Source organism: Larus michahellis, chromosome Z (genome assembly GCF_964199755.1).
Source record: "Larus michahellis chromosome Z, bLarMic1.1, whole genome shotgun sequence".
Taxonomy (NCBI): Eukaryota; Metazoa; Chordata; class Aves; order Charadriiformes; family Laridae; genus Larus; species Larus michahellis.
This window is the reverse complement of record NC_133930.1, coordinates 16,348,107-16,362,862: the sequence shown is the minus strand read 5'-3', so window position 1 is coordinate 16,362,862 and position 14,756 is coordinate 16,348,107. Positions and strand designations below refer to the sequence as shown.

At 36.9% G+C, this 14,756-nt stretch overlaps 1 protein-coding gene across 1 annotated transcript in view; it reads left to right on the top strand.

Annotated features, from left to right (window-relative positions):
- OXCT1 (3-oxoacid CoA-transferase 1) overlaps window positions 1-14,756 on the top strand; it is a 90,170-nt gene that overhangs the window by 65,656 nt on the left and 9,758 nt on the right. The window contains exons 14-16 of the mRNA XM_074570985.1: window positions 5,879-5,968; window positions 11,622-11,702; window positions 13,672-13,773. Of these exons, the coding sequence (XP_074427086.1) occupies window positions 5,879-5,968; window positions 11,622-11,702; window positions 13,672-13,773 (273 nt within the window). The remainder of the gene's footprint in view (window positions 1-5,878; window positions 5,969-11,621; window positions 11,703-13,671; window positions 13,774-14,756) is intronic.

The window sequence follows — 14,756 nt, the reverse complement described above, 5'->3', positions numbered from 1 at the left end:
TTAATTATTGCGCGCTATGCTGTGTGTTTTGGAGACAGTATTCAAAGGTCCCACTACACTGAAATAACATTCTTCTCTGTAAAGCAAATCCATTTCAATGAACCATGTCACAGGCTGTTTTGAGTTGTTCCTGAGTTGCAGTTTTTCAGTGTATTCATTTGAATTTCACTCATTCATTTGAATCTGTTGCCAACAGTTATTTCAAGTAAGTAAGAACAGAGAAATAAAATTTTAGCAACTTTATTTGCACGTATTTTATACTGCCTTAATTTTCTGATTATGGGAAGTAAAAATATAAATATAGTTAGTACACATATTTGTGTATGCTATATTTTAAGGAAAAGTTATTAATAAGTTTTGCCAAGAAGTATCAGTCACTCAAGAACTTATGTTCCATTCTTTCAAAAATGATACTTAATTTTTAATTTTGCTTTTCATTACTTGTGTGTTAGGAGATATCTGGTCAGCATTCTTGAGAATCAGGTAATTTTCTGTATGGCCATACAACTAAATCTTTATTTTGGACATCCTTTAAAATACATCTTCACCCTGTTGTGCATGTACAAAGTGTCCTCAGCTTTGTGGCAGTCTTCCAGTATTAACTCTTTGTTGTATTGTTGCATTATCAACTCTACTGATTCAAAAATCCTGTTAATGATTTCCCAGTGTTTCTTCATAATGTTCATTTTGTCATATTCTCAGGGTAAAATCTAATTTAGGCATCATAGTTGACAGTATAATTAAAATAATTCTGTAGTTGTGCCATATAAGGACATAAAATCAGTGGAAAATAGGACAAGGAAGTATATTTCATAACACTTAATCTTCAGCTTTTTTGATGCATTTTTCATCCAGTCTTTTTCACTGAGGAAATGGAAAGTGAAATCTGGAAGACTTGTGGCCTTCATTTTAGAATCAACTGTAAACGTACCTTTCCTTTAAACACTGGACCAAACTGTTAGCAATGGGCAAAAGATTGTCATCTACATTTTATATAGTTAGAGTAGATGTATGCATATGTATTTTTTGATATTACCTTCTGATTGATATCCTTTTTGTACAAATCTAAGGTCTGTGCTAATATGCACCCTTCCAAACAAACAAAAAAACCCCAAACCAACCACATCTAACCCCACAACAATTGATGAGATATTTTTATTAAATAGTTATATATGGCTCTGATGACCTCTTCGCTTGTGCTGTGTGTGTCATTTGAAGCTGGCACATCTGTGCAGACAGGCAGCACCTATACAGAGAGGGAGACCTGTGTGACTCATCTGTTAGTAGTGCTCACATGCCACTGCAGAGAAGGGCAGAGCAGAAAACTTTTAAGGGGTCCTAAGTTCATCTGTGTGACTGCAGGGTTAGCACCATTGATGGTGATGATGGAAGTATCTTGTATCCACTGCATTACCTTCTTTTCTGCTTTTCTCTGTGGAGTTCATACCATTCCAGTTGCTCTGAATTTTAGTATCTGTCCCTGGCATTATATAATTGTTTTCTTTCATAAGAAACCTGAGACTGGTGATGGATTCTGTACCTGTCACCTAGTCTGTGTCTGTGGCCATCAGAGACCATACTGACATTGTTAAAATCTTTACTCTGTCATCCTAGGTAACTTGTTCAAGGTCTGCCAGGCAGATGCCTGAAAATTCAGATTGATTGGGAAGCCTGCATGAGGACTGTAGTTTAAACTAGAAGTGTTCATTGTCTTCTGTGAGAGTTTTTGAAATAGTAGTTTTACTAACTCTGAGCGTAGTGTGAGGCATATGTATTCTTTCTTTAATGTAAGGAGAGAGAAATTTCAGACTAAATGCTATTTATTTAATACAGTATTAGGGTAGTTGGCAACATGGGCAAGAACTCTTAACAGGGAAGTAGCTCAGTTCCTTTTCAAATGGATGTATGTTTCCACCTTGTCTGTTCTTTCATGTTCAGTTTTAAATGGAATTATTCAAGCTTTTATTTCCATCAAACTCTGCATTTACCACTGGTAGGTTTTCACTGTTTCTTGAACACATCATTAGCATCTGCTTTGCCGAACTGTTGATGTGATACGTGTCTGTCTCAAAAGATTATGTTCTTTTAACATAACCAGATCAGTTCAGATGCATTTTATCTTATGACGTTGGGAGTAGCTATAAAATTCAGTTATGGAAGAAAAGTCCTTTCCCCTGGGAATAAGACATCAGCATTTATTCAAGATCTTAATAGAGTTTGAAGGCTCTTGAATTTTCCTTTTTTCTCTCAGCCACCTCTTTTTAATCTGTTTGGATTTTCTTATAAATTGTTTCCTGTTTTTCCTATAGCATCTTTCCATCTTGCAACATCACTGTGGAAAACCTCCGCATTCTCTTGAAAAATACCTTGACTGTCTTGAGCACCTTGGAGTACTCACAAGCTTCTGCTGGAATGCCACAGGTTGTCTTGGGTGCCACAAGTGACCAAAACAACAGGAAGGTTTCTGTTTAGGAATTACTATTAGGCTAAATTACGTTCTGAGGCTCTTTAGTGTTATATTTTGACCACTCAAATGATGTTCTGATAGGAAGACATCAGATGAGAAAATATGTACCCTTCTCTCATATTTTCTTAAAGATGCCCCATTGCAACAATAACAAAATCATTTATTTTGCAATAAGCAGGCATTATAAGAAATTTCACTAATTTTGTGTGGGTTTATGGCAGTGAAGAAGCAGAAGAGCTGAATATCTTAATTAAAAAAAAGAATAAAATTCATAAGGTCCGTGAATTTCCACCTCTTGCGTCCCAAGATGAGACTGAGGCTTGGCAAGAATTGCTGATGAAGCACAATAGGAAAAGCAGAATGCCTCCCTGGAATATGGACCTTTTATGGAAACTGAGAAGCTAGAAGGAAACTGTCAGCTTGTTTCTGTCCTCCAGCTAACCCTCTGTAAAAATATTGCCAACTTGGGACCTCCCAGGAAGCACATGGTTAATTCAAAAAGCTTTTCTTCTCGCTTCAAGCTCTTGCTAGTGAAGTGGGCATTATAACAGTTCCTCAAATTACCAGTGTTCTGCCACTGAACTAAGTCTTTCCTTCTGGTTTCTTAAGCTAGCAGCACCAATGTAATTGGGAATTAACAAAAAACAAATAAATAAATGGGGGGCAAGGGGCCATGCAAACCCTGAACTTTACCAATATGGCAAGAAGACACAGAAACCTGCAAATGTATTTTAGCAGTTGCTTATTTGAAATACCTCCTTTTTTTTTTTAATGAATTGTTTAAAACAATTGAGCTTTTTACAGGTTGTTACATTACACTTAAATGCTTTATCAAGTAACCAAGAGTCAACAGTTTTGCTTTCTGCAACTTGCCCTGTTCAATAAAAAATAAATAAAAATTAATATTTTATTGAAGTGAAATGTATAGTTCACACTTCAGCTAGTATCCAGCACTGTAAACCCAATTTAGTTTTTCAGAGATTTCATGGCAGAGGTGGTTGTTGCAAATGGTCTTCAGGAGGTGAAAACGTTTATTTTTATGACACACTGCATATTACATGCAAAATATTCAAATAAAAGAATCTGACTTATGTCAGATGCAATTAAATATGCTATTAAAATTTAAAAGAAACAGAAATTGCTTGTTGCTTGTAAATGTGCAGTGTTTATAAATCTCAGAACTGTTTTGGTCTGCATGCTTATCCCAGGCAAAAAGCAACAAAATGTCTTTTGGGAATCACATTTTAGACTGAAGCATTTTAATTGAAATTTAGGATGCAGCTGTCCCCTGTGCCAGGGAAAGTGCAAGTTGTGGGAGTTTGGTAGATGCCCTGAGAGCGATGTAGTGCTCTTATGCTTTGGGTATTCCTCAAAATAAAAACATGTAATTACTTGGCTAGTTGGAGTTAATGCTTAATTGATTTGCTTTATCAGGCATCCTACAGTGATGTTTGCCTGAAGAGGAGGAGCAGATTTAGCAATTTAAAGGTCCCTAAGTCCTTCTTTCCAACTTAACTTGCATTTTCTTGCTTCCGTGTACACAAAGGGATGAAGTCTCTTCTCTCAGTCCTGTATGACAGCTTGTCCATCAGTACATTTGTCATTGTTCTTCATTGGCACTTATTTCTTCAGATATTTCCTAGTGGTTGTAGGTCTTTACTAGTTAATAGAACTGAAAAAGGCTGGAAAATGAACTAACGGCATAGTCAGGACAGGTGTATTGATAACGTAGTCCTCAATGCAAACATATTCTGAGTTACTGGGGAGATAATCCATTGTCTTCAGCCACTCTGCATTATCTGGTCAGTGAGCCTCTGGCAGGCAGGTGAGAGGTCACTGCAGTATCTGAAAGAGTTCTGTATTTCCAGGTAGGGTGGAGAATGATCTGAGCAGTGCCAGGAAGTTAAGGACAGAGGTAAATCCTCTCATCCCTCTCAGGTGTGTATTTGCAAAGACATACTTAGTAGTAATGTTAATTAACATCATTCATATTTAACATTAATCTGACCTGAGAAATTCCAAAGAGGTTATTTATAGATATAGGAAGATGTGATTTATTCTTCACTGTGCAAACAGTAAGAAAATACAATATATTTTTTCTGGGGGGGTGTATATTCCCTTCATTATGCTCAAGAGGCCATAAAGATCAAGAGACCAATAAGTTGCAGACCTGGCAGCTTAATGAAACGAGTATTTTCCATATGTTTTAGATCATGGACCATAGGTACTGATACTAGTAAGGTACTGAATCATATACCTAATAAAAGGAAGCATAAGAGAAAAGCTTTGTACTACGAAGTTTTACAATCATTTAACCATATACTTTTAGGTTTTATATATAAAACAGCGACCATTGTATTACTGTCCATAATTTATTTTAATTACAGCTAATAACCAGTCAAAAGAGAGCTAATACAAAACACTTGAGACAGAAAATAATTTATTTTAATCTGTAAAATTCCTTGGCTTATGTTTCCTATTAACGTCCCCTATCATGCAGATGCCTTCATGTTCCACTCCCCTTTCTGCCCTCCTCAGCAGCTCTGGAGTGGCTTATGAGGTTGTTGCCTTGTTTGTTTTTTTGGGTTTAGTGCTTGTTGTCCAAAAATGATTGCTCTGCTCATACTGATAGAACTTTGTACTTATGGTTGTTTCCTTCCAGAAGAGTGCCAAGTGGGGACCTCTTACCTCCAAGATCAGATGCGTTCAGTTTAAGGTGGTGGAAGCAGGCAGGGGTTGAATGCTGTAACATTATGGAAAGTAAAAATAGAGGTAGCTGAACACCAAGCCATAATACAGCTGCTGTGATAACAGGTGCAATTCTCACACTCTAAGAATGAGTCACAGATGCAGAAAGCATTTCTTGCTTTGAGGGACAAACAGAAGTGAATACTAATCCACATTTTTTTATTTGCCCATATTCTGAAATAACATCCAGAAACATCTGGAATAGAACAAAAAGGTCGGTTTGTGCTGATACAGTGATACGAGCCATGGCATTCTAAACCGGCAGGTGGAGAGTGCTCACATGTTGTTGCTACATTTCATAAGCAGAGATTTGTTCTGAGGATTTAATGACATTTCTATCAACAGGAGAATGAACACTTCGCTTTTCTAATGTCAGAACCATTGGAACTAAATTCATTGCTCCTCAGTGTCAGAGCTTTCATTAAGCCAATGGTACTACTCAGATTTAAGTTACACCCCAGGGCACCACCAGTGGCAGTGGATCCTTATTCTACTCATCATTCTTCTCCTGTTTGCATCTTATAGAGCCTAGAATGAGACAGGTGGTGTCGCTCTGGTGAAGCTCTGCTAGTGTTTGAATACAGTGGTGGTGAAAAAGGTGGGCTTTCTATGCAGGATTTAAATAATAAAAATGTTACATTTCTATTAAAATTTTAATTTTAGGGTAAGATGGTGAAAGGAATGGGTGGTGCCATGGACCTGGTATCCAGTGCGCAGACCAAAGTGGTTGTCACCATGGAGCACTCAGCCAAGGTAAGGCTTTGCTGCTTCTCTCTAAATAAGTGTTTTGTGCTGTACCAAAAAAGGAAGAAGGGGGAAAAAAAAAGACATCTTACATTCAGTCTGCTGCTTTACGAGAGCTTGACAGTTTTGCTGTTAGTTATGGAGGTGCAACAGGGGGCTAGGTTAGTATGGTTCCTTTCTTCTGGTACGTGAATCATTCACCATGGAAAAAAATGAAATATTAACTTGATGTTTAAAAGCTGCACACATTTTTTAGTTACTTCATGCAAATTTAATGAGAGTGGCAATTGCCAGAGCTACAGTAGATGCTACCCCAGAGGTTTTACTCTTCGTCTCAGAGTAATTTGAAAAATGACATTCCCCATGGTTAAATACTTGTTACGATGGAAAGATATTTACCTTTGAAGTTGCCAGTCAAATTGGTACTGACAGCTTAATAGAATAGATCTTTTTGGCATGATGAGATGCAGGCTGCCTTACATCATTATGTGATAGAGGTTAATCTAGAGACTTCTTTGTGGGGGAAGTTTTATAGATATAAACATTTATCTTCCACAGAAAGTCACAGGAAACTTGTCATTTGAAACTTCTAAAATGGGACTGTCCAAACTATGAGAAAAATACACTGGAGGACAAAACTTTCTATTTTCAAGGAACTATACCAAATGTTTAAAAATGAACTTTTTGTTTAATTTCTCTCTTTCTATTATTCCAAATTCGTTGTATGTCTGCAGTAAGAATTAGCTGTGTATTGCTCAAGATAATACCCGGTGAGAATGCATAAGGGCAAGCATAAGGGCAATAATGCATTAGGGCAACGAAGCTGGTGAGGGGTTTGGAGCACAAGTCTTATGAAGAGCTGCTGAGGGAGCTGGGGTTGTTCAGCCTGGAGAGGAGGCAGCTGAGGGGAGACCTCATCGCTCTCTATGACTACCTGAAAGGAGGGTGTAGCAAGATGGGGGTCAGTCTCTTCTCCCAAGTAACAGGCGATAGGACAAGAGGAAACTGCCTCAAGTTGCGCTGGGGAAGGTTTAGACTGGATATTAGGAAAAATTTTTACACTGCAAGGGTTATTTAGCATTGGAACAGGCTGCCCAGGGATGTGATTGAGGCACCATCCCTGGAGGTATTTAAAAGACGGGTAGACTTAGTGCTTAGAGATATGGTTTAGTGATGTATTTTTCAGTTAGGTTGATGGTTGGACTAGATGATCTGAAAGGTCCCTCCAACCTAGGCACTTCTATGATTCTATGATTCTATAAGGAATTTGCATGGTAAACTATAGTAAATAATGTAAATATGAAAGCTAAATATATTAACAATTATGTGTTTTTTAAATGTGATCTGAAGAATTAATGTTCATTTTTAAAAAAAGTGTTGAAAAATCTAGTAGTTTCACAGTTTATACTAAGCTGTGATCTCAAGGGGCACATTTTCGGTAACAGAGCTGATTCTGACCCAATATTTTTTGCATGCATATGTGTAAATAAGTAAACAAAAGTACAAAACAAATTCATCTATACAATTTGCATCCCTATTACAGCCTCCCAAAAACTGGATATGCAATTATCCACTCACTCAGACACATACTTAAGGTATTAATGTGATCTGAAAAAATATTTGTGCTAAATTTCTAGTTACTGTGGAATTTGGTTAAAGCTCAGAGTCCACACACAGTGTAATTATTCATGCTATTTATTCTCTTAAAAGTACTATCACCAATATCTTTTTTTTCAGTACAGTGCTTCGAAGTTGTTTGCTTTTTGGTTTTTTGTCAGTAGGAGTACTGAAACCTGAAAATAATGGAAACACAGATAGGTTCGCTGTTACAAACAGTGTAGGCATAGACTTTTTTATTTTGGCATATGTATACATAACTTGGGTTCTTATGTATATGGGATGCCTGGTGTGCACTTCTAGACAGCCAGTTAGAGACTTTCATAAATTACTTATTCTGCTTTTATGTGAAGCACTGCAAAACTAAACTATGTGCACAATTTTTCATGTTATTCTTATTTTAAAATGGATGGTGTTCTTGGCACCATTTCATCTTACCTAGACTCTTTTTGAGGTTTTCATACTGCTTCTTGTTTATTCAAAAGTGAAGATGATGAAATATGGAAATATAATGTTTGGAAATTAAAAGCTTCTGTTACAGTTTTCAGGTGCTTTTCTTTTTCTTTTCTTTTTTTTTTTTTTTTTTAAATACACAGGCAAACATAGCATCCATAAGACCAGTTCTGAAAGTCAGAAGCTTTTTTTGTGTGTGACTGCTTGTTACAGAGCTGACTTTATGTTCATGTCTCTTTAATTCTTTGCACCAAATATTTTCTCACAAACTTACTGCATCTGCATCTATGCATCAGAGGAGCAATCTTTCATCCCGCTCAAAGCCCAGTGTGCTACTGAGTGAACGAAATGTCTGTATGTACTGTGACAGTCTATTAGGTCTGATGGCTTTTTAGTATAGGGACGCTTTTGTCATTTTATTCTCAAAATAAAAATTAAAAAATTCTACCATTAGATGCCAAAGTCTCCTGTTAATCAACAGCAGTCAAGATTTGCTGGATGGAAGTACAGTGGAAGCCTATAGGATATACGCAACACTTTCAATGGACTTGTTCAAAAGTTGCTGCTAGAGGTAGTTCTGATTTGTCATCTTGTGAAGGATCTTTTAATCCTTTTCAAGTGTTTTTGTGTAATAGTAATGGCTTGTTAAACATTCAAATAAGTTTTATAAGAATTCAAAAGTGAATTTTCCTTTCAGTACACATGATGCAGTTTTTAAATATAGCAATATGCTGAGTCCTTGCAGTGCAGGCAAAATATAATTTACACTTAATTATGAGAGCGAAACTAGTATCTGTCTTAACACTCAAATAAATACTCAAAGAATTTTCCTCTGTTTAAATTCTGACATGCAGTATATTACAAACAAAACTAAATATGCTCTGCCCCAAATTATTTACATTTTTAATTACTTAAATTTTTACATGTAAAGAAAACCAAAAGGAACAGAAGAGGAGTGACAGAACATGAAATGAGGTTTGTAGAGGACTCTTCAGCTTAAGAAACACTATTGGGAAAGGGTAACATAGAAATAAAAAAAATAATAAGGGAACGGAGAAGATGGATGCAGAATGGCTAGTCACTCCCTTATAAGAAAAGTAGGGGTAGCCAACTGAAATTAGCAACCAGCATGTTTAAAACAAGAAACGTTTTTTATAGCCAGCTAATAAAGTTGTGGATGATCAGCAGGATGATGAAGGAGCTCAAATAATTAAATCTGTATGAAAGGGACCAAACTGTTTTATGAGGTTAAGTTCATCAGTGACAATTAAATAGCATTGCCCAGAAGCAGTTTCTAGCTCAGGATGCCTATACATCATGGCATGGCAGGAACCAGGGGGGCATATGTGTGGAGGGGGTCTCAGTTTTTCACTCCATGTGCATAGGCCACTGTGAGACAGTTGTCAAATGGACCTTAAGTCTCATTCTTTATGGTATTTCTTAATGTACTTTTTTGTTTATAACCATGAAGAAAAATAATAGAATGTAAGGTTGTTATTTAATCTCTAAACAGTCACTTTGCATCTGTGCCTAATCTGCGAAATACTGCCTAAGAGAAATGGAAGTCAAGTTCTTAGCCCCATACCATCATTGACATGTTTTGCAAAACATAGTAAAGTAATGGCTGGTAATTGTTCCATGTTATGAAATGAGTTGTCTACACCATTCAGAAAAATAGAATGGAAACTAGTTTTAAGTCCTTGATTTGGATGTGCTTGAAACATGGAGCACTGAATTGAAAACTCCTTTCTGCCATTATGAACAGTTTTGATTATAATGTATTGTGGAAGATTAAGGACATTTTTGTTCTTCAACAACAGAGTTTTTTACTTAAAGAAGACTGAAACACCTTAAGGTTTTATGTATCTAGACAACAGTCTTTTCCTTTATCTGAATAAATCCCATATAAACTCAGATGGTAAAAATCCGTGCAGTTCCATTTGGATTCCTATTCTGATAGCGCCCTGATGGATGTCTTCAAAAAGTCGCCTTTAATGCTAACTGGTAATACAATAATCTTCAGCTCAAGTGTTAAGAAGCTGGAATGTATCAGTTCTCAGGGTCACAGCAGCCTTCAAGCTGTCACCTCTGCAAGTCCATGCATTTCAATCTCAATTGGGTACCAAGAAAAGACACTTCATTTCATATGGCTGGGAAGTATACCTGATGTGTTACTGAAGATATGACAAATAGCACACATTGATCTTGGCTCTCAGGTAAAGTGCACAGGAAGGATGGACACCTCAGGATGGACAAGATATAAGTAGATCAATTGAACATAACACTGTCGCAAGTCATTATTTTCATTAAGAGTGAGTGAGTTTCATCAGAGTAGTTGCCTTGATAACAAATGTCAATCTTGCTAGTATAATTAGAATTAGAATGAAGAAATAGTTCTTCACAGAAAAAGATAAATTCAAAAGCACATGGATTGCTCATTTTGTTACCACTCAGGAGTCAAACTGGCTGAGAGATGGTTCCTGAGTTTATATTAAGCCTTAAGGCAAACTGATGATTGTAAATTTAAAAGGTATTGCATTCAGATTTTTAAATGAGACATGTAATACTCTGAGAGTTTTGAAACGCATAACTGAAAATTGATAATTAGTGAAAAAATAAAAGCAGTGATAATGGGAGAAGCATGCACTTAATGCTACCTCTGTAAAACGCCTACAAATAACGACTAAAAACATAGTGATCCATCTCTTTTATCCATTCAGAGCTCTTGCAGCCTACATTAATTTAGCAGGATCTAAAGCCATTTACGAACTCCTATTAAAAAAAAAAGAAGGAAAAAAAAAAAAAGGAAAAAAACTCACCACCCAAACCTTACCTGCCCAGCTTCATGTCAGAAGCTATGGCTTCTTATTAGGTAATACTATTCCCAGGATTCAGAGTAGCTGGCTTTGATGCTTCAGGAAAGGAAGTGCCTTAAAGTAAATCCTATTTTTTTATATATACATTCTTTTCTACTATATTTGCATGCTGATTTGTTCTAAAACAGAGATAATGTTACTCCTGTGTAGCACCTGCATGTTACACTCATCTTTTAGTCTGCTTTTTGGCTTTCCTGGAGGGATGGAGGGAGTGGGAATTCAACGTAGGTAAAGAAACTGGATTTATTCTTTTCAGAGCACTTGAGCCCTGGGGATTTGAAATGCCTGTCTGTATGGCTGCTCCTGCACATACTGTTTGTTATAAAGTATAAGACAGAGAAATGTTGTGCCTGCAATGTCTTTCCCTAATTTTTGTCCTTTATGTGTCATCAGTGAGGTCCCATGTATCTCTTATCCTCACATTGCAGCAGGAAAGACAAATTATTAAGCAGAGCTTCTAAACTCAGGAGCCCACTCAGTGGTACAGTGAGATTCTTATTAGTCATCTCCCTATATGTGGGATTTAAGTTATAACTGTCCCAAATTGCCAAAGATGTAATCTGCCACAGAAGTAAATTCAAAGAGTGTTCTGAGTACAGTGAATGTTTCAATAACACTGAATGGCGACAGCTGTGATTTTCATGTACATATTTGAATTCTGATTAAGCTGTGTTGTTTTTGAAAATTAATGTTTGTCTGTATATTGTTAAACACAGGGCAATGTCCATAAAATCTTGGAAAAGTGCAATTTACCACTTACTGGGAAACAATGTGTAAACCGCATCATTACGGAGAAGGTAATGTACTTTTCTTGAATCCTTGTCAATACTTTCCTCCTCTATTTCTAAGTAGGGACGCTCAGTAAAAGCAGTAAAGCTTAGTAAAACTGAAAAATATATTTGGTGTCTGTTGCCAGTGAAGGGCAAAGGCTCCCTTAGAGTTCAATTCCAGAAGTCTGGGGGCTCATATTTTTTCTTTTAAAGCTTTCACCATTGACATCTAGTATACTGGACTGTACTTTTAGACACCTTCAAAACAAAGATGCCATGAATCAGAAGTATGCAAAGTACGTATCTCCTTATTTTTACCAAAGTATTCCTGAAAATTTGCTGTGTGAGGTGCAAATCCTCAAATACAGCTGTAATCACAGCTCGTTTTTTCCCAGCAGAGCAACAACTGTGTCGCACCTATGTGTCAGACAATTGGCATCTTCCTTGGTGTATACTACAGGCTCTTTTAGAGAAACACAACCTGTAGCTGTAGCAGGGCTTTTCTTTTGTCCTTACTTGATTCCATTTGTGAAGCAATCTACCCTTCAGTGCAAGTACATGTGAGCATCTGATATTGCTGCTGCTCCAGGTACATTAGTGGATCTTTTCAGCAAATGATAAGTGACTTAAGGTTTTTAGTGTAATCATACTCCTTTTATTATCAGTGTTTACATTTTTAAGGGCTTAGAGTAGTCGCTCTGTGAGCCATCTATCATACTAAGTAGAATGCATCAAAGGTGCTGATGTAGAATTTGCTTTCTCCTGGTGGTGTATTGGTACTGTAATTTAAAGGATTTTTCTCCACAAAGTAAGGGAAAATAAATGAAAATGTGGAATTTTTTCCAGTCTTCTACTAACTGGCCACATACAAATGTAAGGTAAAGAAAACCGAGAGTGAACAAGGACTGATAGAAAGTAAACAGGGAGAAATTTCTCTAAGAGTCACCACTTCTCAGATCTAGTTGCTTTATTAGGAGATGACACAAATGCATAACAGTGCTTCGATAGCGTTGCAAATTCTGTTTCCATACTAGCTTCCTAGTGTGGATATTCCTTATGGCCAGCTTCCCTGTTAAGGCTTAGAAGAGCTTTCGTTTTTCAGTCCCATAAATCAGTCTGATGTGCCTAGAAGACAGATAAACTTTAGTACACTTTTCTGATGAACTTAAGACTTCACTTTCATTTCAAGTTCAATCCTCACTGGTCTTTTGCTACTGACTTTATTTTTTTTTTTTTTTTAAAGAAAGTTACTATAGACCTCATGGTTTCCCTGGCAACTGGCTTGCAACCTATGTGTCTCCCTCTGGTAGGCACCTTGAAAAGTGCACGTTGTTTTACAGGTGTTTTTATTTGATGTGATTGTGAGCCTTGGAAGTGGAAAGCATACTTTATGAAGATATCAGAAAGAACAGCCTTTGGTCCTTCAGCCACTTCCTCCCAGGCTTTCTATTAAAAATACAACAAGAAATCTTGCCTTTCGTTTCTGAAAATACTAAAATTTGCAATGGATGTGCAATAGCCATTGGAGAAGCTCATAATCTGATCATGGCGATCAACAACTCTGTACCTCTCTACTGTCCTTAAACAAAGTAGAAGAATGAAGGAGACATTGTCTTTTCCTGTTTTCCTTCGTGATCTCTTGGTGAGGATTGTCTTGCAGCAAAGAACGTCTCAGCCCTTTCCATTGGACCTCCAGTTCTCACCAGATTGGAGCAGGAGGCACGGTCCTTATTTCATGCAATGAAGAACAGTTGCACATTTTCCCACAAAACTAACACATCTCATATTTTAGATTCTTTCAGGTACAGGTAAATATAGCAGAAATCTTTATCGGTCAGTCAGAAAAGTGAAAAGTGAAACCAATTGATAATGGCATCTTTTGTTACTGAGGCAATACTACCTACTTCAGCACACCATTTTGTACAGTATTACTAGTTACATCCTCATTTTCTTCTTTGATAATAAAAATTAATTGTGTGCTATTTGAATCTGACAGGCTGTGTTTGATGTGGACAAGAAGAAGGGATTGACCCTTGTGGAAATCTGGGAAGGACTGACAGTGGATGATATCAAGAAAAGCACTGGCTGTGACTTCACAGTAAGTTATTTTACAAACAAATATAGTTAGTCTGGTGTCAGAACAACTATTGTCCACAAATACTCACCACATGAACACTTGTAGATGCAGTAAGGGCTGGGTAGATTGTCTGTGGGGTTTACAATGAAAATAAGAAGATAATTTAGGGCTAACATAGTAGGATTATATTGGAAGCATTAGAAGCTAGGAAAAACAGAAGAGGTGGAGAAGTAACTAAAAGGACAATATAGAAAGGGAACTTTTACGATGCTTTGAAGAGGGGAGCTGATGCAATCTGAGATGTGGATGAATATTCATTTTTCCACTGTATAAGTTAATTTATTAACTCTCTGTTGCTAAGTTTTCATGCTGTCTTTAGGTGGGGTTGTGAGTCTTCTCAACAGGGGTGATGACACATGTCCACTCTGTGTTACCAGCGCCAATCAATTAAATGCTCTACTGTTGATAGAGCATTTTCTTTCTCATTGCCTTGTACAAATGAAATTTACGCTCGGCAGTAATCCAGAAATCCACTGCCTTTTGACCTTCATATTCATTCTTAAATCTCACTTCATGCTAAACAGAACTGGCTTATAATGGAGAGCTGTACCACACTAGATTGTAACTGATTGCATATGTGTTGTTGATAACATATAGTTTCTTCATGGCCTTCTCTTACATGCACATTATGAATTTTTTTCTTCTGTGTTGTGAAGTCTTTTGGGGCAGGTCAGCTCTCCTTTAGTGAGAACAGCAAGTATGACAGTATACAAATTGTGCTGTAAAAATAGTTGGTGAATATTTGGTGATGAAGTGCAATACTCGTCCTCTTTGCTGAGTTTCATGGCAGGGCTAGGGCACGTTACTGAAAGATTGCAGAGCAGTTAGTATGTGAGAAAGTTTTTTATTAAGGCTTTGAACATACTATTGGCAGTAAGCAAAACTTTCAGAGCAATAAGCCCGTGGAATTTCATTCATTTCCCGTGTCCATAAAAGAGCATTTC